This window comes from Saimiri boliviensis, chromosome 7 (assembly GCF_048565385.1).
Source record: "Saimiri boliviensis isolate mSaiBol1 chromosome 7, mSaiBol1.pri, whole genome shotgun sequence".
Taxonomy (NCBI): Eukaryota; Metazoa; Chordata; class Mammalia; order Primates; family Cebidae; genus Saimiri; species Saimiri boliviensis.
This window is the reverse complement of record NC_133455.1, coordinates 78,650,308-78,676,378: the sequence shown is the minus strand read 5'-3', so window position 1 is coordinate 78,676,378 and position 26,071 is coordinate 78,650,308. Positions and strand designations below refer to the sequence as shown.

The 26,071-nt window shown below is 40.7% G+C and overlaps 2 protein-coding genes across 5 annotated transcripts in view; both read right to left on the bottom strand.

Annotated features, from left to right (window-relative positions):
* TBK1 (TANK binding kinase 1) overlaps positions 1–14,737 on the bottom strand; it is a 67,017-nt gene extending 52,280 nt beyond the window's left edge. For all 3 annotated transcript variants that reach the window (XR_012518474.1, XM_074402843.1, XM_039471767.2), the window contains exons 1-3: positions 14,631–14,737; positions 8,153–8,270; positions 3,798–3,938 (exon numbers count right to left, since the gene is read on the bottom strand). Coding sequence is in view for 2 of the 3 variants with exons in the window: in XM_074402843.1 (XP_074258944.1) it covers positions 3,798–3,938; positions 8,153–8,239 (228 nt within the window). In the remaining variant the exon portion in view is untranslated. The remainder of the gene's footprint in view (positions 1–3,797; positions 3,939–8,152; positions 8,271–14,630) is intronic.
* A 4,205-nt stretch (positions 14,738–18,942) lies between these two features.
* The window catches only part of XPOT (exportin for tRNA), a 59,288-nt gene continuing 52,159 nt past the window's right edge, over positions 18,943–26,071 (bottom strand). For both annotated transcript variants that reach the window (XM_074402842.1, XM_003926522.4), the window contains exons 24-25: positions 22,091–22,147; positions 18,943–19,067 (exon numbers count right to left, since the gene is read on the bottom strand). In XM_074402842.1, coding sequence (XP_074258943.1) covers positions 19,041–19,067; positions 22,091–22,147 — 84 coding nt within the window. In that variant the 3' untranslated portion in view covers positions 18,943–19,040. The remainder of the gene's footprint in view (positions 19,068–22,090; positions 22,148–26,071) is intronic.

Here is a 26,071-nt window from a genome sequence, read left to right as displayed (position 1 = left end):
TAAAAAATAAATTTTGATTATATGCCAGTACTTATCTGATTTCATTTAAATGCAGGATTTGCTACAATGATGAAGGGACTTTGCTTCACCTGAGATTCAGTATCTGTTGACCATACACATATAAGAATTAACATCTTCCAAATTCCTATTAAGTTGGATTTGTTTTAGAAGACAAACCATGGTAAAAATTAGCTAAATCTGAACTACAAAATCACTAGTACAATGTTACAATGGTTCTGTTAAAATTACCTTAATTTTTTTTTTTTTTTTTTTTTGAGACGGAGTTTTGCTCTTGTTACCCAGGCTGGAGTGCAATGGCGCGATCTCGGCTCACCGCAACCTCCGCCTCCTGGGCTCAGGCAATTCTCCTGCCTCAGCCTCCTGAGTAGCTGGGATTACAGGCACGTGCCACCATGCCCAGCTACTTTTTTGTATTTTTAGTAGAGACGGGGTTTCACCATGTTGACCAGGATGGTCTCGATCTCTCGACCTCGTGATCCACCCGCCTCGGCCTCCCAAAGTGCTGGGATTACAGGCTTGAGCCACCGCGCCTGGCCTCCTTGTTCTTTTTTTAGATGGAGTCTCGTTCTGTCGCCCAGCCTGGAATGGAGTGGCACAATCTCAGCTCACTGCAACCTCTGCCTCCCAGGTTCAAGCATTTCTCCTGTTTCAGCCTCCCAAAGGGCTGGGATTACAGGTGCGTGCCACTATGCCTGGCTAATTTTTTGTATTTTCAGTAGACAAGATTTCACTGTGTTAGCCAGGATAGTCTCAATCTCCTTACCTGGTGATCTGCCTGCCTCAGCCTCCCAAAGTGCTGGGATTACAGGTGTAAGCCACCACGCCTAGCCCATCAAATTATATATACACAATGATTATGTATGCTAATTTCAGAACCTGAAAATGTGAATGAGTCTTAAAATCTACTATTCATGTGCAACTTTTTATCCTTTCTTTAATTTTTTCTACATATCCCCAAAACACTTTTATAAAATATTTTAAATTACTCTCTGGCAGTCATTTTAAAAAAGAAAGAGAAATAACCGTAACAGAAAAAAAAAAAAAAGCCTTTTTTTTTTGTGATGGAATCTTGCTCTGTTGCCAGGCTAGAGTGCAGTGACGCTATCTCGGCTCATTGCAACCTCCGCCTCCTGGGTTCAAGTGATTCCCCTGCCTCAGCCTCCCAAGTAGCCAGGACTACAGGCGCATGCCACTATGCCCAGCTAATTTTTTCTATTTTTAGTAGAGACAGGGTTTCACTATGTTGGCCAGGATGGTCTTGGTCTCCTGACCTTGTGATCCACCTGCCTCGGCCTCCCAAAGTGATGGGATTACAGGTGTGAGCCACCACGCCTGGCTCAAAAAATGTTGCTTTAAAAATTAATTAGTTTGTTATTATTATTATTATTTTAGAAACAGGATTTCACCATGTTGGCCAGGATGGTCTTGATCTCCTGACTTTGTGATCTGCCTAACTTGGCCTCCCAAAGTGCTGGGATTACAGGGGTGAGCCACCTCACCCAGCCAAAATGTTGCTTTTAAATGATGAAATATACGTAATTCCATTACCTGGAGATAATGAATTAATATGTTGGTGTACTTCCTTTCAGTCTTTTGTCTATGGATCAAATAATGTCATAGATACATAATGCTGTCTGTATATCACACTGTATATATTAAGATCATACTACAGATATATTTTTAATCCTGATTCTTTCCATATAACATCATATATAAGGTGTTCCAAGAAGATTAAAATTTTGGTAAGTATCTCTTTTCATTACCACTTAACTACTGGGCAGTAAAAAATTAAGTTTACCCAAAGAGAAGTCAGGCTTTGCCCTTGGCTACTGGAAAGTGATCTCAGGTTCCTGAAATGTCCCATCTGAAAGAACAAGACTTCTGTCTTTGTTCCTCTGGGGACTTTGGCCGCTGGATAGTCTAACAGCGTTGATTCATGATGGGAACTTCAGAACACACCATATCAGCTCTGCCCTCCAGAGGAAATGGAGTCTAAAGGAATTATCCCAAACCTCTGGAAGAGGCTGGGGACTAAAGGTCAGCAATACAGGCAATAAGTGATCCAGCCTCAGTAAAAACCCTGGACACCAAAGGCTTGAGTGAGCTTCCCTAACTGGCAATACTCCATGCATACTGTCATACATCAATGCTGAGAGAGTGATATATTCCTCGGGACAAAGAAGCTTCAAGTTTGAAACCTTCCCACATTCCACGCTTTGTGTCTCCTCTGGCTGGTTCTCTAATTTGTATCCTTTTGCTACAAAAATAAACCCTGTAATCATAACTACAGCATTCTCCTCAGTTTTGTGAGTCATTCTACATTCCAGCAAATTACCAAATCTGAGTGTCATGGGCAACCCCCACATTTGAAGCTGGCTGGTATGATGTAAGGGTAGTCTTGTGGGAACATCTCTCTGACTCTGCAGTTTGCCAAATTCCTTTGCAATGGATATCAGAAGTCTTGAGCAGGAAGGCTATGCTCTTAACCTTGAGTTTGGCTAACTTCAGGTAACTATCTGCCACACATTCTAATTTATTCTATGTATTTAACCATTCTTTATTGTAAACAGGACACCAATTCACATCTTTATGGATGAAATTGTATTTCTGATTACTTCCTAATAAATACTAAAAATAAAATCACTAGGATAAAGAGTATAAACTACATTTTTCTCAAAGATTTTATTGACTGCTCATATTTAAAGGGATTAATATAATTTCTATTTCCATTACTTCTAGATTACTTTTCCTAATGACATTCTTATTTTCACTATTTCTCCTTAAAAAAATCAATTCTCTTATAACTGGACTTCATATCTTAAACGCCAGTACTCTTGAAATTTTTATTCTTTTAAAAGTTTGATTTTTTCTTTTTGTAATTATGTTGATTTAACGTGTTACCTTCCTTTTGCTAACAGTAATACTGGTAACCATATTCAATACACTTTTCTTTTTTTTCTTTCCTTTTTTTTTTTGAGATAGGGTCTCACTCCCATCACCCAGGCTGGAGTACAGTGGTGCAATATGTTTACCATAGCCTGGACCTCTCAGGCTCAAGTAATCCTCCCACCTCAGCCTCCTGAGTAGCTGGAACTACAGGCGCATACCTCCACATATGGCTAATACTTGTATTTTTTTACAGAGACAGTGTTTCACCATGTTGCCCAGACTGTTCTCTAATTCCTGAATGCCAGTGATCCTCCAGCCCCGGCCTCCCAAAGTACTGGATTATAGGCATAAGCCACACTGCACCTGGCCCCCTTTTATTTCTTTTCTTTTTTTTTTTTTTGAGATGGAGTTTCGCTCTTGTTACCCAGGCTGGAGTGCAATGGCACAATCTCGGCTCACCGCAACCTCCGCCTCCTGGGTTCAGGCAATTCTTCTGCCTCAGCCTCCTGAGTAGCTGGGATTACAGGCACGCACCACCATGCCCAGCTAATTTTTTGTATTTTTAGTAGAGACGGGGTTTCATCATGTTGACCAGGATGGTCTTGATCTCTTGACCTCGTGATCCACCCGCCTCGGCCTCCCAAAGTGCTGGGATTACAGGCTTGAGCCACCGCACCCGGCCTTATTTCTTATATTACTGTTTCTGATTCCATTTTTATGATATTTTATTTTATCGTTCTATTTATTCAAGAATCCTTTAGGATAAAGTAATTGGTTGCATAAACCCTAATTTTCAAGTTTTAGAAAATCTATTTTTTAATATTAGATTCTATCTCTTGACTCATAACTACAAGAAATATAGGATTAACTGAAGTTTTAGTACTTACCTCCTCTTCAATAGCAAATAATTTGACAATATTTTTGTGATTGAGTTTTTTCAACACTTCAAATTCCCTCATCTGAACATCCACTGGACGAAGGAAGCTTATGTTATTAAATACTTTGATAGCAAATAAATCACCAGTTTTCTTAAAAAAAAAAAAAAAGAAAGAAATGTTTTATTTATTCATATTATAAAAGAGATTAAAAGGTAGCATTAGGACTAGCTACTGCAACTTATTTTCTTATAGAACATCATGCATCTTTTAGGCACAGGAATCTGTACTGAGACCCCTGACTTTTCTAAAAAATTAAAATGAATCAATTAACTACTCAACATTTCTTTCCAATTATACCTTTTGGAATTTAGAAAAGGCTATTTTCTTTCATATTATAAATAAAGCTTCCATAAGGATATACTAGTGGCAAAAATAGTCACACACCAGAAGATAAAAGCTGTAAGAGTATCAAAAGCAAAACCTTTTAGATACGAAATGGAAAGTGAAACTAATGAGAGCTTCTCCAAAGCCTAAAAATTTTAAACTAATCAAAGCAGGACAGAGAGACTGAACACTATATTCCACCTATGAGATTTTTATGAAGAATATCAAAGTAATACAATTAACTTTTCAGAAATATTTTGTAGCTAAGAAAATGTGGAGAAGGGGAGTGGGGGGAGCAGGAGTTGCAGAGTGAGGCTAAAGTAGACTTCCTGGTTGGAGTCTACCCTGCTGCCCTGGGTTACTTTCTGCAACTCTACCTAGATGACCAGGGCAGGCTGTTCCTTCACAGACCCTCTCTAGAGGATTAAAGGCATTTATTTCTTCTTCTCTACTGATGTACTACAGCATCCCACTCTCACTCTTTCACGACCTACTGAAGTAGATCACACACAGAATTACAAAGCACAGCTGTAGTTGGGAGGGGAACTTAGAGATTTAAAACACATACTTACATTTCAGGTAAATATCATAGTCACATGTTCTTCTTACTAACCCTTCCTTTAAGACTCTTTTTCGGACCCTCCCACTTCCTTCCAATCACTCTGAAGGGCAAGCCTCTCCCTGGTGCCCAGCCCAGATCTTGAATTTAGCCTTACATTTTCCCCCATTTATCCAAGGTTGAAGTTCCCCACAGCAAGCAGGAAAATCCTTTTCTCTTTGAGCCTGGAGTTCAAGCACCACATTCCTAAAGACATTTCATGGCTTCTCTGTCAGGACCTCTGTACTGTTCCTGCTTTGGAGCCCTCTTTATACCTTCCACAGATTCACCACTAAGTGCTATCATCCTCCTCTCTCACTCAAGAATTGCATGATCCTTTTCTTAAGGCCATTTAACTGTTTCATAATCCTATGTGATTCCCCTCACCCTGGTCATGCCAAATATACAAACTGATGTATATGCTTTCCAGAGGAAAATGAAAGATAGAGTCAATTATCATTTTCAGACATATGAAAAGAGAAGAATTCATAGTTCAGTTCCACTGCCTTTCCCTTGTTCAGCAAGGGTAAAGACTGCCAAATCTATGTATCACCCAAGAGATTTTTCTTAAGCTGAGACAGGCCTCAAACTCAGTCTAAAACTAGGAGAATCCTAGCAAAAGAGCAAGCAGGAAAAATAATACAATGTTGCAATATACTTACTGTGCTCATGGTCATTATTTTCCAAACTTGTGTAGACTACATCATACCTGTGGGACTATTGGGATATAGGTGGAAACGTACCATTTTCCCTTTATTCACCTACACAGTCATCTATTATTCACTAAGTTAAAGTGTATACAAATCATAGAGATCCCTATATATCTATACCTACATATATCTCCATATGTGCAGATCAACACATCCTTCAACTCTCTTCCCTTCAACTTCACCATGGTAATCACACACATATACACATACTCACATTCATACATTAATAGCTAAAAGCAGTTTAATGAAAAAGAGATTCAGTGGGTAATATACTTTGAGTAACAAGTAACAAATGTAAGAATTTGGTCATTCTAAGCAATAATATAAAAGGGCTAATATCATGGTAAAAATCCTTTAAATAGGCAGAAGCAGGATTTTTTGGAGAATACAGTCCTTAGCATTTGAAATTACTGTCATTAAGAACAAACATTCTCAAAGCACACCCCTAGGAAAACTGTTGGGGACTAAATACTAGACCGTGCCTTGGCAATCTTTTTGTGTGTGCATGCGCGCGCGCGTCTGTGTATGTGTGCGTGCATGCGCACGCATATTTTTAGTAGAAACAGGGTTTTGCCATGTTGCCCAGGATGGTCTCAAAACTCCTGGACACAAGCAATCTACCTGCTTCAGCCTCCTATAGTGCTGGGATTATACGTGTGAGCACCACACCCGACTTGTCAATCTTTTACTTAATTCTTATACTTCTCAAATCCTCATTTTTGATTTCCACACTACAATGGGTAAAGTACATCTCTGTTTCCTTTGAAGAACTTCAGGTTATCTTGGGGTAATCTAATCAGTCCTCATTCATTCGCTTATTATTTCATTCAGTTAACATTTATAGAGTGCATATTATGTGTAGGCACTAAAGTGAAGGACACTGAGTATCTAAGTAAGGAAAGAGGACCACAGTATGTGACATATCGTCTAGTGCCAGGCCCTTTCAATGTGTCTCACCCAGTCTCTGTCACTACTATCTCTTATCCCATCAGTTTCCAATTTACTTCCTATCTTTTTTTTTTTTTTTGAGACCAAGTTTCAGTCTTGTTGCCCAGGCTGGAGTGCAATGGCGCGATCTCGGCTCACCGCAACCTCCACCTCCTGGGTTCAGGCAATTCTCCTGCCTCAGCCTCCTGAGTAGCTGGGATTACAGGCACGCGCCACCATGCCCAGCTAATTTTTTTGTATTTTTAGTAGAGACGGGGTTTCACCATGTTGACCAGGATGGTCTCGATCACTTGACCTCGTGATCCACCTGCCTCGGCCTCCCAAAGTGCTGCGATTACAGGCTTGAGCCACCGCGCCCAGCCAATTTACTTCCTATCTAATCCATCTTGCTACTAAACTCAATACTGTGTCCAGGGACTGCACATTAGCTACAGTTATATTCACCAGATATGCCATAGTGCCTGACATATACTAAGTGATTATTAAAGTTTGTTAATTTGGACTACAGGAAAACAAGATGATCAGATGTGTTCTCAATGCTAAATTCTGAGTCACTAGTCATTTTCTCCTTGGCATAAAATAAAAGCAGTTTCTAGGGTGGGATACCCAGGATTGATCAAAAGTAATCTGAATAAGAACCCATAGCTTGTGGACAATTCTAGATGCAGGGGAGGAAAGCTAAAAGCTGTCTGTATGGTACTTCTGATTCATCCTCTATGAGCCGTAAAGGGTGTTTATAGTCAATATTCTCTCCCCAGAGGAAACAGCCCTTCTCCATGCATGCTTATATCATTGTCACTGACAGAACTGACTGGTAGTCTCAAGAATACAGGAAAAGAGGAAGCAATCCCTTTCTACTAAAATGTTTTGGGCCTTAGTTCTGAAGGTAAGGAACTCCAAACATCATATAGCTCAAAACAAATTCCTAAGACTGAAAAATTAGTTATTATTTGTGTTATAAGAGAACTTTGTACTCCATTTTTCCAGCTTCTTTCCCAGAATACACTCTGTTTTTCCAGCTTCTTTCCCAGAATAGAAAGTTTAATTATCTTCAATTTCCTCATTTTAAATTATTTTAACTATATTTACTTTCATCCTCCATACTGAATCTGACACAAAATCCTTTTTGGTTCTTGAAGTGCCTCTGGGAATAATCTTTTTATTCTATTCCCACTTCCACTATGAGGTGCTGATTACCTCATACCAAAATATAGTCTTTTCAACCTGGGATCCTTGTTGAGAATCTCATTTTACTTCAATCTGCTTTGCAGGATGCTGTTTCAGTAGGGGCACCTACACTTATCAGAGCATAACAGAAACACCTGTGAGTTCCCCTCCAACTATACGTCTGCCTCCCTCCCATCAAAAATGCCACATCAAATGCTACCCAAATCACTACACTGAACTCCTGTCAACGAAATCACTCTCTACTATAGGGAAGCTAGGCTGGGGAAAGCATCAAAAGGCACAAAACTAATCTTTCCCAGTCCATTTTCAACCAATCTGTTTTCCCCCAATCACTGACACTTAACCTCTGCCACCACTGGGTAGATATGTTTATTGCCTGACATGGCTATGCCTTAAATAACCATAAAAATCATTAAAACAATTTCTTCAAACAAAGGAATCAAAATCACCAAGTCACACATTTTAGTGTAAGCATGCATCTTAGAACAAAATACATACAGTGATTAAAAGGCCTTCAAAGTTTTCTCTGTACCAACCTTATGTCTTCCACGAAAGACATTTGCAGTAGCTCCTTGGCCTAAAATATCAGATAAAAGCCACAGATGATTAGAAGTGCTCTGCATCTTGACTGGATCAGGCGATTCTCTTGTTATACTAAGAAGAAGAAGAAAAAAAGATTTACACATATGTTTTAAGGAAATAATACAGCTAAGAAACAAATGTTAGCTGTTTTTAGTTTCAAGTAAGATCACCCATTATCTGTTGCTAAACTGAAGTGTATAAACAGTCCAATATAAAAATCTAAGTTTCAAAGTATTTTCAAGTCATAAGTTGCTAAATGATATGGTATGAACTAGCCAAAATATGAACCATTATGACTCAAGTTAGATTATCCTCTGGAAAGACAGATCTGAATGTTCAGTTCCAGCCAAGGTAGATTTTACTTTCAACTTTTTAATATCACTTTCTGTGCCTAAATTTTTGGTGTCACCTTGTGTGGTCTAAAATTCTGCAGGGATGACTAAAATTTGACATAACGGCATCAATGGATTGTTAAGAGTAACTTTAAGTTGAAGATTAAAGCAAGATGCCATTTTCTCGATGACTTTCATTTTGTTTACATTTCTTCCCTTTATGTTAGTATATACTACACATACGATAATAAAATACAATAATATGAGAAAAAAAAATCAAAGTTTCAGCTGGGAGCAGTGGCTCACACCTATTATAATCCCAGCACTTTGTGAGGCTGAGACAGGCGGATCACCTGAGGTCAGAAGTTTGTGACCACCCTTCCCAACATGGCAAAACTCCGTTTCCACAAAAGGTACAAAAATTAGCCAGGCATGGTGGCAGATGCCTGTAATTCCAGCTACTCCGGAGGCTGAGGCAGGAGAATCACTTGAACCAGGAAGTGGAGGATGCAGTGAGCCGAGATCGTGCCATCCCATTCCACCCCATTCTAGCCTGGGAGACAGAGTAAGACTCATCTCAAAAAAACAAAAACAAAACCAAAACAATAACAACAATAAAAAACTAAGCTTCTAGCAATATTCAAGGCTAAAATGCTGTGTGGGCTTTGAAAAAAACATTAACCAGCCGGGCGCGGTGGCTCAAGCCTATAATCCCAGCACTTTGGGAGGCTGAGGTGGGTGGATCACGAGGTCAAGAGATCGAGACCATCCTGGTCAACATGGTGAAACCCCGTCTCTACTAAAGATACAAAAAAATTAGCTGGGCGTGGTGGCACATGCCTGTAATCCCAGCTACTCAGGAGGCTGAGGCAGGAGAATTGCTTGAACCCAGGAGGCGGAGGTTGCGGTGAGCCGAGATCGCGCCATTACACTCCAGCCTGGGTAACGAGAGCGAAACTCTGTCTCAAAAAAAAAAAAAAAAGAAAAAGAAAAAAACATTAACCAATATCAAACTTTCTATTTAATTCACTTATCACAGGTCTGAAAGAAACATCTATTGGTCTTCTAATTTAGTCTTTGTCAATGAGAGTGATATTGTTATCTCCTTCAAACGTTTTGAAAGATGATAATCTATGACACAGTGCCCAGTAATAATGTAAAATAAAACAAATATAGAAAAAATTATTTTGTTTCCTTCAGGGCAGGAAAACACTAAAGAAAACAAATGTTGCCACTGCATAATATTTCCATAAGCTAAAATTTCATCTACACAGAACCTGACATGCATAAAGGAAAGGTACAAAAATTATTATTCCTGAAAATGTATGAACTCTTCTGAAATCAATTTAAGGACAGTTTCTCCAACCTCCAAGTATAAATATGTAAACATACCAAGTAGCCTATATTACCAAGTCTTTAATATTGAAAAGCTATGGCTCCATCAAAGTATACAAAGTATCCAAGTTCCACCTTGAACTAAAATCCATGTATGCTAACATAGCACAAACACTAGCCCCATCATGCCTCTTTAAACCTGCTGTACTGTCATATGGAAACATGGATTTTAATTTCCCTCCACAGTAAGTTAAAGCCAAAAGTAGTATGCTATACTAGGTACTGTGATGAATTAATGACCACCAAAATCCCAAGCTGGGTTAGGAATACACAGAATGGTCAGGGGGTCTCAAATTTTACCAATCACTGACGCAGTAAGATATTTTTATATAATATTACTACCCATCTAATTCAGATAAATTTTATATATGACTACTGGAAATAAGCAATAAAAATAAGATTCCTTTTTCACAAATAAGAAATTTGTATTTGTCAGTTACTACGGTTCATTCACAATACAGTAATAAACGTCTCAACTATCTAACCTAATCAATGTAACTTTGCTGTTTCAGAAAACTGCAAATGACAAATAGTACCATTAGATACCTATGTGTATGCACCTTCAGGATAATAAGAAAAATATTGGAGAGAGATCCAAGATGGCTGATTACTAGTAGCTCAGGATTGTAGCTCCCAGTGAAAGCGCAGAGAATGAGAGGACACCACACTTTCAGATGAATTTTTGTTGCTCACGGACCAGGAGATTCCCAGCAGAGGAGCCCCACGGGTCACCAGCACGACTCTTGTGGCCGGCGCAGCGGTTCTCAGTGCAGAGTAAACGGGACTGGGGTCCCCTTTAGGTCGACGTTTGGAGCTCCGGAAAGGCAGAGTCGCCCATTCAGCTGATAGAAAAATGGGACTCAAGAGGGAAGCCAGAACGGAGATTCCTGGGCAGAAAAGCACCAAGAATCTCAACACCGCTGTTTTAGCCAGCACAGTGGGTTGCTCAGATTCCGGCGCTGGGAATCAACAAGTTGGACGTCCACTCAGAGACCTAATTTGAAAGTCGGTAATTACAAAGACGACAGGTGGACAAATTTACAATGATGGGAAGAAACCAGCATAAAAAGGCTGAGAATACTCAAAATCAGAATGCCTCTCCCTCTACAGGGGATTACAGCTCCTCATCAACAAAGGAACAAGGCCTGATGGAGAATGAGTGCGTTCCAATAACAGAATTAGGCTTCAGAAAGTGGATAATAAGAACCTTCTGTGGGCCAGGCGAGGCGGCTCAAGCCTGTAATCCCAGCACTTTGGGTGGCCGAGGTGGGTGGATCACGAAGTCAAGATATCGAGACCATCCTGGTCAACATGGGGAAACCCCGTCTCTACTAAAAATACAAAAAATTAGCTGGGCATGGTGGTGTGTGCCTGTAATCCCAGCTACTCAGGAGGCTGAGGCAGAATTGCCTGAACCCAGGAGGTGGAGGTTGTGGTGAGCTGAGATCGCGCCATTGCACTCCAGCCTGGGTAACAAGAGCAAAACTCCATCTCAAAAAAAAAAAAAAAAAAAGGGCCGGGCGCGGTGGCTCAAGCCTGTAATCCCAGCACTTTGGGAGGCCGAGGCGGGTGGATCACGAGGTCGAGAGATCGAGACCATCCTGGTCAACATGGTGAAACCCTGTCTCTACTAAAAAATACAAAAAATTAGCTGGGCGTGGTGGCACGTGCCTGTAATCCCAGCTACTCAGGAGGCTGAGGCAGGAGAATTGCTTGAACCCAGGATGCGGAGGTTGTGGTGAGCCGAGATCGCGCCATTGCACTCCAGCCTGGGTGAAAAGAGCGAAACTCCGTCTCAGAAAAAAAAAAAAAAAAACTTCCGTGAGTTAAAAGAACATGTCCTAGCCCAATGTAAAGAAACTAAGAACCTTGAAAAAAGGTTTGACGAAAACGAGAATAGACAATTTAGAGAGGAATGTAAGTGAATTAATAGAACTGAAGAATACAAATACAAGAATGCTGCAAAGTATGCACAGGTTTTAACACTCGAATTCATCAAGCAGAAGAAAGGATATCAGAGGTCAAAGACCAACTTAATGAAACGAGAAGATAAAATTAAAGAAGAAAAAGTAAAAAGGAATGAGCAAAGTCTCCAGGAAATATGGGACTATGTGAAAAGACCTAATTTACGTTTGGTAGGTGTACCTGAATGTCATGAAGAGAATGAATCCAAGCTGGAAAATATTCTTCAGGATATTATTCAGGAAAACTTTCCTAAGCTAGTAAGGCAGGACAATATTCAACTCCAGGTACTACAGAGAACACCACAAAGATAGTCCTCAAGAAGAGCAACCCCAAGACACATAATCATTAGATTCACCAGGGTTGAAATAAAGGAGAGAATTCTAAGGGCAGCTAGAGAGAAAGGTCAGGTTACCCATAAAAGGAAGCCTATCAGACTCACAGCAGATCTCTCAGCAGAAACCCTACAAACTAGAAGAGAGTGGGGGTCAATATTCAATATCCTCAAAGAAAAGAATTTTCAACCCAGAATCTCATAATCCAGCCAAACTAAGTTTCATAAATGAAGGAAAAATAAAATTTTTCTCGAACAAGCAAGCTCTCAGAGAGTTCATCACCACCAGGCCTGCTTTACAAGAGCTTCTGAAAGAAGCACTACACACAGATAGGAACAACCAGTAGTCATCCCAGAAACTTACCAAAAGGTAGAGTATGTTCATAATGAAGACTCTACATCAACTAATGTGCAAAATAGCCAGCTAGCATTAAATGACAATATTAAACTCACAAATATCAATATTAATCCTAAATTTAAATGGATTAAACGCCCTAATCAAAGACACAGACACGCAAATAAAATAAAAAGTCAAAACCCATGGCACCATGTATCCAGATCTATCTCATAAGCAAGGATACAAAGACTCAAAACAAAAGGTTGGAGGAAGACTCACCAATCAAACGGAGAGGAAAAAAAAACAAACAGAAAAACAGGAGTTGTAACTGACAAAATAGACTTTAAAAGTAACAAAGACTAAAAGAAACAAAGAAGGACATCACATAATGGTAAAAGGATCAATGCAACAACAGGAGTCAATGATCATAAATATATATGCACCCAATATAGGAGCACCCAGAGATACATAAGACAAGTTCTTAATGACTTTAAAGAGACTTGGACTCCCACACAATAATAGCAGGAGACTTCAACACCACATTGTTAATATTCGACGGATCAACGAGATAGAAAATTATAACAGGGACATTTACTATTTGAACTCAGACCTGGAACAAGTAAACTCATTCAATATTTATAGAATTCTTCACCCCAGGTCCACAGAAAATACATTTTTTTCAGTATCACATTACACCTATTTTGAAAGTGGCCACCTAAATAGAAGTAAATCACTCTTCAGCATTTGCATAGCATTTTACAGATTTAAATGAAATGATGGTTGGCTGTTTGTTATTTTCTTCCCTTATTCCTTCCTGTCTCCGCTGTTAAGTACAATTATCGGCATAAAAGAGGTTTTTAATACCTATTTTTAGATTGCATTCCAGCCTGGGCAATACAGCAAGACTCCTATTCTCTCTCCCCCTTTCTCTTTCTCTTTCTTTCCGGCCCTCCCCCCCCCTACCTAAAAAAAAAATTATCAGCCAAGATATCTGTTCTCTATGCAGATACAAAACTATGGTTTCTATTTAACAGTCATCACAGGGGAAATGTCTTTTGAAACTATCTTCCAATAACTCCACAACATGCTAAAACATGACTCAGCACACCCACAAGGTGCTGGCCATATAAATCTTACCAAATTTTTGACAAGCATATAAGCAGGCACTCAACAAGTATGTTGATGATGCCGTCTTCATTCTACTTCCTTATACCATACCGCCCAAAACGAAAGTTACTATTTGTTGAGGGATTAAAAACAGGTTTGATGACATGGCCTATAGACAAAGTTCCAGGATTTCCAAACTCTACCCGTATGTGAATCACACACTGGGGGTTCCAGAGTAGAAAAGACCAGTCTTTGGTTACATTTGGCAATTGCTTAGGAGTTGTTTTGAGGCCACCTACTAAAATTACCTGGGATAGAGATTACAAATTAAACCCATAAACTAAATATACGAGGAGCAATGAAACGTCTGGGAATTCGTATTTTATCGGCATATATTTAAAACATCTTATGCTTCTGGTTTCCGGTGTGAGTCAATCTCTACTGACTGAACATAACTAAAACTCTTAAGAAAACGTCTCTTTTTAATCCTCTGAAAAAATCAATCCATTTAAAAACTGCTAGTCTTGTCGACACTCTGAAAGAGGGCAGAAAACAGCGAGTCTAACTCCAAGGGAAAAAGGTGTCCCTGCCTCCCCGGGCAGCCAGGGCCCAAGCCCGTTAACGGAGTTGTCCTCTTGGTGGTCAGCGCCGCCGGACGGGATGCAGGTCGAGGGCCGGCCGCGCGCCGAGGAGCGGGGATGCAGGGGACAGGGCCCGCGCGACCATTCCACCGCCTGCGGCCGCCCCTGACACACGCCACCGAGGCAGTGTCCGCGCAGTCGGGGTCCTAGACAGCTTGGCCTCGGGTCGCGCGGGGCTTCTCAGTGCGCCCGCCCCCGCCGCCGCTCTGACTCAGCATCCCGGCCTCCCACAGGGGGCGGGAGCGCTCCCCGCCCCGCGGCGCAGGCCCGACCGACCGCGCCTCGCGCCGCCTCGGTCCCTCCGCCCGCGGCCGTCTCACTTACCCAGCCGGGTCTCCGCCGCGCCACCCCCGGCGGGCTCCCGCGGCCTCCTCGAGCCCCAGGACACTTCCGGCTTCGCAAGCCCTGGCCGGGGGCCACGTGACCGACGGCCGGCGCGCGGGTGCGGGTGCGCGTGCGCACGCCTGCGGCCCGTCCGGTAGCCACCGCAGCCGCGGCGGCGATAGCTGAGTCGGCTTCCCGGGCCACGGTAATGAGCGGGTGCCTGGGAACACCCGGTCCGCTGTTCCCCTCGCCCCCGCTTACGCTGAGGGTGAAGCCGAGGCGCCCTGAGTAGTGAACACAATAATCGGGATTCCCGCAACTGCAAATCCCGCCCCTCCCCGAGCGCTGGCGGACTGTGGGGCGCGGACCCACGCTCAACTAGGGATTACATCCCAGGATTTACAAGTGTGCAGAACGTGGGACAAGTGAGGGGCGGGCGCAGGAGGCCGGCCCAGCCGGGAGGGACGGATTCTAGGTTTTAAGGGCCACTTTGGCTGCCGTGGAGCCAGACTGTCTTCTCACAGTAGTTCAAACTTATTTCCCCATCACCCAGAAAGACGTTAAATTCTTAATATGTTCATTTAATTCCCTCTCGGCATGTTGGAAAATTGCTGTATTGGAGTATCTAAGCTTAAGAAATAAAGAACTAGGCCAGGCGCGGTGGCTCACGCCTGTAATCCCAGCACTTTGGGAGGCCGAGGCGGGTGGATCACGAGGTCAAGAGATCGAGACCATTCTGGTCAACATGGTGAAACCCCGTCGCTACTAAAAATAATACAAAAAATTAGCTGGGCATGGTGGCGCGTGCCTGTAATCCCAGCTACTCAGGAGGCTAAAGCAAGAGAATTGCCTGAACCCAGGACGCGGAAGTTGCGGTGAGCCGAGATCGCGCCATTGCACTCCAGCCCGGGTAACAAGAGTGAAACTCCGTCTCAAAAAAAAAAAAAAGATAAGAACTTAAGTGCTAAAATTAGGTCCTGCAATATTCGTGCACTCAAGATCTCAAGCAGCAATTCCAAATAAGGAATAGCTTTCTGAAGGGGTCCCTTCTGCCCATGGACTGCAAAATAGGCCTTTCTCAACATAAGTAGGGGACGGGACCGCTGCTAATGTAAAAAACGCTGCTAATATAGGACTAAATTTCTGAGTGGAAGGGAAGAGGAAGATGGGTGTTTCCCAGGGGAGTACTACACAGCAAACACAAATGAATAGATAGTCATGCAGACTGTCGAAGAGCAGAGGCTTTAGAATGGAATAGACCTAGGGCTGCAGTCCCGGCTGCCAATTGCTGACTGTAAAGCAAGTTTCTTATCTCTCTAAGCCTCAGTTTTATCAAATGTACAATGGAGACAACAAAAGTCCACTCTAATGAGTTCTTAGAAAGGAAGTTACTTTATTAGAATTTTAAACAATGTATAAGTAATGGAATCGTTCTAACAACACATCTATTCACTGCTTACAATTCCAATTTCAGTTCTCTGATATCTAACGACAAGAACGAAGACCTGAAAAGTTCCTTCCACCAGTAAAACCCACAGCTCAAAGGCCTTCACGTTTACCACATTAAAAAAAACTACACAGTGTTTTCTTAAAAGGTCAATCACCTGGGAACCAATTAACATTAGCATTAAGATTTAAATAAACTATTAGGCACAGGGCTAGATCAGGCATCATAAAACCCTGTGGTTCCCTAGTCAGGTAACACAAATCCCCAAATATTTTAGCCTGTAACAGTCTGTACTTCCTCTCTTGAGACAATTATTTGGGTACTTGCTTTTGGAAATAAGGTAATTCATGATAGAAGTTTCCTAACTGTGATGGTGTTCTAGGTAACTTCAGAGAATGAAGATAGAAATTATTCGTAATTATATAACATGAAGAGTTTAATTTCTATTACTCAATTTCCATGGCCTGATTTCTCTTAGCTCTATAAACACATGCAAATCTCTTGCAGAGCTTTAAAGAGCTAGGGAAACACCTTTCCATATATGGAACTGATAGGATAGTAAAGGCCAGGTGCAGTGGTTTAGGCCTGTAATTCCAATAGGCCAGTGGGAGGATTGCTCGTGGCCAGGAGTTTGAGACCAGCCTGGGTAATATAGCAAGACCCTGTCTCTACCAAAAAAAAAAAAAAAAAAAGCTGAGTGTGGTGGTGCACACCTGTAATCCCAGCTAACCTGGAAGCTGAGGCAGGATTGCTAGAGTGTGGGAGTTAGAAGTTACAGTGAGCTATGATGTCACCACTGTACTCCAGCTTGGGTGAAAGAATGAGACCCTGTCTCAAAAAAAAAAAAAAAAACAAAAAAAAAACAAAAAGTATAGTGATACACTATTAATTCTGTATATGCTAATGCAACATAGCATCCATATAAGCTACTATCAAGTCTTTATGTGCCAACTACTATAAGAAGTCTTTTCATGTTTAATTCACTGAATTCATGAGGAGTTATGAGGTAGCTACCATTATTTCCCCTATTTTACAAACAGGGAAACTGAGGCTGGGAGACATTATTTAACTTGCCCAAGGTTCTAAAACCAGTTACTGGCAGAACTGGTATTTGAACCTACTTAATCTATTTCTGGAACCCTGTGCTATATAAACTCTTACCCACTAAGCTATGCTATTCATTAGTATCTGTTTAATAATTACTAATATTGCAGTAGCTGCAATTATCACTCCTATAGTACAGGGAGGAACCTATCACAGAAACATTCAGCTTACACTTATCTATTTCTGAAAACATTTTAATTAAAAGTATAATGTGCATTTCACTGACTATTTTTATAACTGTCAATTTAGTTAAGTTCTTCTGTTACATGATGTAAGAAAAATGTTTGAAATGTCTTCTGGGATTAATCCAGAACAAAATACATGTGCAAAATTTAGAATATAATTTTATGGAGTTTATAGGCCACTCAAGCCCATCTATGAAACCCTTAGGAGACACAAATGGACAAAGGGCAAAACAAACCCTCCCTGAAAATCTTAATCGGGCTTTTAGAATTTAAACTTAAATGCCTATGTGAATTCTGCTGCTCAGTTTTGTCCCTTCTCTCTTCTTAATTTTCCAATGATATTACTGATAACTATTATTTTTCTTTTTGCTTTTCCAAGTAGCCATGAATTTACAAACAAAATAAACAGTTTCTCAAGTAGCTACCATTTACAAACATAATAAACACATATGTATACTGTGTTCTAAGTAGATCCAATAAAAGAGTGAGAAAACAAATTGGGCTTTTAAAAATAAATTATTTATTTATTTTCTCCTCCCACCTTCTCCAAATTGGGATTTTAAATTTTTTTTTTTTTTTTTTTTTTTTGAGACAGAGTCTTACTGTGTTGCCCAGGCTGGAGTACAGTAGCACAATCTCAGCTCACTGCAACCTCTGCCTCCTGGGTTCAAGCAATTCTCCTACCTCAGCCTCCTGAGTAGCTGGGATTACAAGTGTACGCTACCACACCCGGCTTATTTTTGTATTTTTAGTAGAGATGGCATTTCACTATGTTGGCCAGGCTAGTCTCAAACTTCCGACCTCAAGTAATCTGCTTGTCTTGGCCTCCCAAAGTGCTGGGATTTCAGGTGTGAGCCATGGTGCCTAGCCTGGAATTTTTTAAGTTTTATCAACAGATTCACATAGGCTTTTTTTCTAGTACATTAAAAAAAAGACTCTCATGTAACAACTAAATTGCATGTTACCTTTGAGGAGCAAGGTTTAATGAAATAAAGCATCCATACACTAATATTTGCAAACCTTAAAATGGGAAATCAGGGAGAAATTGATGAGAAAATAAAACTAAAATATTTATAATAATTCCAGAAAAGACCTGGTAGATTTCACTACGTAAAATTTATTTTTATATATATATATATGTATATATATAAAAAGTATAACACTGGAGCCTAAAACCATTCTCTCTTTTGTAGAATACATATTGGCATTGAAACAGTTTAAAGAAATGAAATGGCTATCTACAAAAAGTTAGTTTTGATTGTTGTATTCCCCCCATACTTTATGTGTCTTCACACATAAAGAAAATTAAAATTTTCAAACATTTTATATTCAGCAATTTTTAAAAAAGTACACTGTTTTCCACTGCTATGGTCTTTATAAAGGACTTGACTTAAAATTTCAACAAGAATTAAGGTTCTAGGATAACTCTGTGTCTTTTAAGATCATCTTTATACAGAACAATTTGAATCGGCATGCAGGCAACTTCTTTTGTTGTTACATACCTGTATTAGGAAAATTACACCCATTTTACAGAAATATCCCAAAACATATACTGGAATAATAAGCTCAAAACAATGTTAAAAAGACCAGTGTGAATGGCACACAAAAACTGCTTCTTTATAAATTATTAACTGGAATTCCTGATCATGAAGTAGGCACAGGGAAATCCAGTCCTTAGGGCTTTGCTCTCTGGAAGAACACCTGTAAACAAAGTATTAATGCAATCAGTACTTATGTCAGAAGGTATCACTTTCACCTGAAGAATGGTTCCAGTTTCTGAATGCTAGCAGTGTTCTTTTGTAACAAACAATAGACATTTAGAACATTTTGCATGCCTCAGATATCCATATGTAATCTAAGGTAAGAAACTTCTGTTCTGGAGAATTGGTAAGTCTAGATATAGCTTATGCTGACATCACCCAATTGGGGAAGTAGGGAAAATATGGTATTATCTGTATGCTATGGAAATCAAGGGGTCAGAAGAAAACATGCTCTTGACACCTTTTTACTGATTGGTATTATTTCAAAATTAACACTGGTAAATTAAATATTGAGGAGGAAACAAGTCAAAGCTAAACATAGCAGTTCTAACCCCATAAAGAATTTACTATTTATTTGATGATTCAAAAGTACTTCCAAGTCAAACTTTGAGACTACAAAATAGTTGGCTAGAGGCTGTGCTAGGCATGGCCTAGTACTATACACTGCCATCCATAGCAGGTCAGGTTAGCACAAAACACAATTCAGTGTGCTCAGTATGGACAATGATATGGTTTGACTCTGTGTCCCCACCCAAATCTTATCCTGTAGCTCCCATAATTCCCACGTGTTGTGGGAAGGACCTGGTGGGAGATGATTGAATCATGGGGTGAGTCTTTCCCATGCTGTTCTCCTGAGTAGTAAATGGGTCTCATGAGATCTGATGGTATTAAAAATGGGAGTCTCCCTGCATAAAAACTCTCTTTGCCTGCTACCATCCATGTAAGATGTGACTTGCTCCTCCCTGCCTTCCGCCACGATTGTGAGGCCTCCCCTGCCATGTGGAACCGTAAGTCCAATAAACCTCTTTATTTTGTAAATTGCCTAGTCTCAGGTATGTCTTTATCAGCAGCATAAAGATCGACTAATACAGACAAGAACAGTATTGACGGTGCCCTAGCACCTAGGAGATTCATTTAACAGATAATCTACTGACTATGTGCAGCAAAAAGAATGATCACTATATAAGCAAAACAAAGTAAGGAGGCCATGCTTAAGGCAAACCTAGAAAAATGGGTATAGTTCATACAGAAGTTGGGCTGCTAGTAAGGCAGGATTTTTGAAGAACTACAAGAACAGCAAAGACCATTTCTGCAAGAAAAAGCAGAAAGAGTTTCAGGTCAGAATATGAAAAAAAAAAATTAAGTGCCAAAATGAGAAACATGAATTTGTTTAGGAAGGTTATAAGGAAGGAGAATAAATATCAAAGGACTGTTTGAAGTTTTCAAACTCATCAGCCTGGCTAGAACAAGTGAAGAGAAAACAGAGTCAGACAATATCAGCCTACACTAGAGCAGCAGCAAGAGACAGGAGAGAGAGGAGGAGGAAAGAATCCACAAGATCTGAGGATCAATCAGGTGTGAAGAGAGGAGTGAGCACAAAAGAATGAAGTTCATTTCTTCCAACTAGAATCATAATGCTAACACTGAGATAATGAGATCACTAAGATAATGTCATCACTGAAAAGAAGTTGGGCTCAGAAGGAAGACTTTTTATAAATGCTATGAAGATGAATAATCATATTGGGAGCACAAGCCTTCTACAGGGTACCTAGATCTAAAGTTACAAACACCTCTGATAGAGGATTGAGCCCTTTAATTCGGTTTGATTGATCACAGGGATTACTCCCATAGGCATTTGGCTTTTATGGGAGGACGGTGAAGGAGAGGGTTCCCAATGATTAAAAAAAAAAAAATTTAAAAAATAAGCCCTCAATATTCTTCCACACAAACTCTCTGAGATGTTGAAGCTGACAAACTTTTGTCTACTACTATTTTGTAGTAGACAAACTATAAGAAAAAACTGACAAGGGAAGATGTTAGAACCACAGTCAAAGGATGGCACACTTAAATTATTTACTGCACAAAGCCCTTTGACTTATATATTCTACTGAATGCCTTGGCCAAAAGAACCAGGTGATACACTAAGTTACCTGCTGCCAAATTTAATATAGTGCTTTGTTGCTGGGCACGGTGGCTCAAGCCTGTAATCCCAGCACTTTGGGAAGCCGAGGCGGGTGGATCACGAGGTCAAGAGATCGAGACCATCCTGGTCAACACAGTGAAACCCTGTCTCTACTAAAAATACAAAAAATTAGCTGGGCATGGTGGCGCATGCTTGTAATCGCAGCTACTCAGGAGGCTGAGGCAGGAGAATTGCCTGAACCCAGGAGACGGAGGTTGTGGTGAGCCGAGATCGTGCCATTGCACTCCAGCCTGGGTAACAAGAGCGAAACTCCGTCTCAAAAAAAAAATATATATATATATAGTGCTTTGTCTTCAAATTATTTAAGATAATAAATAAACAACTCATCTTGTCACAATGTAACTTTATTTCTAGATCATGAGCTCCTTATGGGGAGGGAAAATTACTCATAGTTGTATTTGCAACCACTACTATAGTACTTAGTAAAGCAGTCATGATGTATGAAATGAATGACTACCTAGCTAAGACCAAGACAGTTTTATCTCATGAACTTAATTATAACTATGAATATCAAATAAACATGTGACACTTTTTGTTGATTTAGAGTTTTAAAAAAAAATTGGTGATTTCATAAATGTAAAAGGAGGCTTGATGGACCAAATCTGGGGAGTCTCCTTTTTGTCTGTTTTACTATTTGAATGTTTCAAAATAGGATAAAAGCAAATATCTCATACTTCTGTTTTTATATTTTCAGCTCCTTCTTTTCAACTTAATATGGATAACTGTTCTTGAACTTTTCTTATTTTCCTAATCCCTTTAGTTTCTATTTCATTACATCATGAAAATATAAAAGGAAACTGGTATTTTCTTAACAATATATCAAAGGGTATACATTCAGTGTGCTTACCTAACATCTTATGATCTTTTGCAAGAGCTTAAAAAGGACTTCACATAAACATCTGTAATTGCAGCTATTTATCCTCTCGACTCTCAAACATTACCTAATTGTATCAAGATATATGAGTTTCACAAATACTTACCTTTAAGTAATTTTTAAAAACTTTAGCATCAGGCTGCTGAAGCGCTTGACAAAACTCCTGGGGTGGGGCGTGCGGAAAAACAGAGCAGAACAAGAACAAATGTATTTGTATTAAATCCATTGTAATTCATATCCACAGTTTAGGTTTTTTTTTTTTTTTTTTTTTTTTTTTTTAAGACAGAGTTTCGCTCTTGTTGCCCATGCTGGAGTGCAATGGCACTATCTCAACTCACTGCAACACTGCATCCCTGGTTCAAGTGATTCTCCTGCCTCAGCCTCCCAAGTAGCTGGGATTAAAGGCATGCACCATCACACCTAGCTAATTTTTATTTTTTTGTATTTAGTAGAGACAGGGTTTCACCATGTTGGTCAGGCTGGTCTCAAACTCCTGACCCCAGGTGATCTGCCTGCCTCAGCCTCCCAAAGAGCTGAGATTATAGGTGTGCACGACTGTGCCCAGCCCACAGTTCGTTTTAAAGAGATGGTCTTGCTCTGTCATCTAGGCTGGAGTACAGTGGTATGATCAGAGCTCACAGTAGCCTCCAACTCCTAGGCTCAAGGGACACTCCCAGCTCAGCTTCCCAAGAAGCTAGAATTACAGCCATAAGTCACTATGCCTGGCTTTTTTTTTTTTTTTTTTTTTAAGTTGTAGTTAAAAATACTTGAAACTTACCATCTTAACCACTTTTACATGTACAGTACAGTAGCATTAACTACAAGCACACTGTTGTTCAACAAGTTTCTAGAACGTCTGCATCTTGCAAAACAAGCTTGCTTTCTGCCTCTTAACTGAAGAACTCCCCATTTTCCCCTACTCTAGCCCCTGGGAACCACCATTCTACTTTCTGCTTTAGCAAGTCTCAAGCCAATAGAATCAGAAAGCAATGTCTTTTAATAACTGCCTTATTTCATTTAGCATAATGTCCTCTAGGTTCAACCACATTATAGCATATGACAGGATTATTTTATAAATAAGGCTTAGTATTCTATTGTATGTATATACCATATCTTATTTGTCCATTTATCTGTCAAAGGAACTTAAGGTTGCTTCAAATTCATAGTATTCTTATTATAACTTATCAAGATCAACTCAACAGTACCTCACCACAAGAGGTTTATAGCATTTTCAAATGCTATAAACATTAATACTTGTCAAACAGGCTGCTTTCACTTTTGAGAACACGGCACTCTTAGAAAAGGTGGACTCATGCCTGAGAAGAGTGAGTGGGACAAAAACTACATTGCTATAGAGGGATAACCAAGCAGAGCTAGACCAAAAGAGAATTTTAACAAAAAATTCCACAAAAAGTGTTGTCAGACATAAGGCATATGAAAAAGGGAAAATTGAGGTTGCTTATCGTTCACAATAGAATTGCTAAATAGAAAAATAATTTTGCTTCATTTAGTAATCAGGAAGAATATTCACTGTAAAGGGAATGGTCCAGTTCTACTTTTGATGAGCACTAAGATAGGAGAATAATTAGTAATTTATTTTTATTAAAATATTAGTTTATGTCAGGCACAGTGGCTCACGCCTGTAATCCCAGCACTTTGGGAGGCTGAGGTAGGCAGATTACGAGGTCAGGAGTTCAAGACCAGCCTGGCCAACACAGTGAAACAAAAATTAGCCAGGCACAGTAGTTCACATCTGTAGTCCCAGCTACTTGGGAGGATGAGGTGGGAGAATTGCTTAAACCCAGGAGGCAGAAGTTGCAGTGAGCCGAGATTATACTACTGCATACCAGCCTGGCTGACAGAGTGAAGACCCTGTCTCAAAACAAAAACAAAAAAACACCACTGAAAGAAAGCTGTGTTCACGGACTGAAGACTTAATACTGTTAAAATGTCCTCACTACCCAAAGCAATCTGCCAAGAAGTGGTGTCTGCTGCTCTCTTGCCTCTCTTTGGTGTTTGGCTGCCACCACCTGTGAAGGGCCCCTTCCTCGTTTGCAGTACCCAGACCAGGGTGATGTAGTAGTGTTCAGGGACATGGTGAAGGTCAAAACAGTGAATTATAACACATATGGGTTTTGGGCGAAGGTGCCAGGAAATTTGCATTTTCCAACATACCTCAGATCCAATTAAAAAAACCCTTGGAGCCGGGCGCGGTGGCTCAAGCCTGTAATCCCAGCACTTTGGGAGGCTGAGGCGGGTGGATCACAAGGTCAAGAGATCGAGACCATCCTGGTTAACATGGTGAAACCGCGTCTCTACTAAAAATACAAAAAACTAGCTGGGCGTGGTGGCGCGTGCCTGTAATCCCAGCTACTCAGGAGGCTGAGGCAGGAGAATTGCCTGAGCCCAGGAGGCGGAGGTTGCAGTGAGCCAAGATCGCGCCATTGCACTCCAGCCTGGGTAACAAGAGCGAAAACTCCGTCTCAGGAAAAAAAAAAAAAAAAAAAAAAACCCTTGGATGAAGATCATGATGTTTAAGAACACGGTATCGGCCAGGCGTGGTGGCTCAAGCCTGTAATCCCAGCACTTTGGGAGGCCGAGGCGGGTGGATCACGAGGTCGAGAGATCGAGACCATCCTGGTCAACATGGTGAAACCCCGTCTCTACTAAAAATACAAAAAATTAGCTGGGCATGGTGGCACGTGCCTGTAATCCCAGCTACTCAGGAGGCTGAGGCAGGAGAATTGCCTGAACCTAGGAGGCGGAGGTTGCGGTGAGCCGAGATCACGCCATTGCACTCCAGCCTGGGTAACAAGAGCGAAACTCCTCCTCAAAAAAAAAAAAAAAAAAAAAAAAGAACACGATATCATCACCCCTCCTACAATTCTACTTATATTATGAAGAGCAGGTCCTGGTGGATACAGAGATCAAGGTGAGTAAGGAGATCATGGAACATACCAAAAAAATCACTGGGAAGAATGAGGTCACGCTCAAGACCAAAAGGAGCAGGAGAAAAAGCAGCTCTCTCATCCAGCTCATTTGGCTTTCAAAGTATTTTTTCTGGGACTCTACTGGTAAAGTGAAAGGGCAGGTGTTGTACCCGGGCCTAGTGGCATTACCCAGGAAGACAGGGAAGTAGACAGCAACACTGAAAGCCAGTGCCCAGGACTAAGGTCTAAGGCCACTGTGGGCTACGGTAATTGATATGGGGTTACCTGGGCTACAGATAAGCCCCTAGCTCTGGCCAGGCACACAGGCTCACTTCACGCCCGTAATCCCAGCACTTTGAAAGGCTGAGGTAGGTGGATCACTTGAAGTCAGGAGTTCAGGACCAGCCTGGCCAACATGGTGAAACCCATCTCTACTAAAAATACAAAAATTAGTCAGGCATGGTGGTGGGCGCCTGTAATCCCAGCTACTTGGGAGGCTGAGGTGGGAGAATTGCTCAACGTGGGAGGTGGGCATTGCAGTCAACTTAGATCATGTCGTTGTACTCTGGAAATGTCTTTGGAATAAAAGGCTCCCCCTTTTACACCTGTATGTAAAATGACACAGGGGAAATAGTATATAAAGCTGAGCTACTAAATAAATATTTCTGTTCCATCAGGTCAAAAAAATGCTTCTTGATGGCCAGGCAAGGTGGCTCACACCTGTAATCCCAGCACTTTGAGGCCAAGGTGGGTTGGGAGGATCATCTGAGGTCAGGAGTTCGAGACCAGCCTGGTAAACCCTGTCTCTACTTAAAAAAAAAAAAATTAGTCGGGCATGGTTGTGCGTGCCTGTAATCCCAGCTACTACGGAAGCTGAGCCAAAAGAATTGCTTGAACCTGAGAGGCATAGCTTGCATGCAGTGAGCCAAGATCATGCCACTGCACTCCAGCCCAGGCAATGAAGCAAGACTCCATCTCGAAAAAATAAAAATAAATTTTAAAAAATTTTAAAAGCTTCTTAATCATTCCAAAAACATAAAACAAAGCAATGTACAGATTCAAGGCAATCTGTATAAAAAGTTCCAAGAGCATATTTATAGAAATAGAAAAACAACAATAGAATTTACATGGAATCACAAAAGGCCTGGAATAGCCAA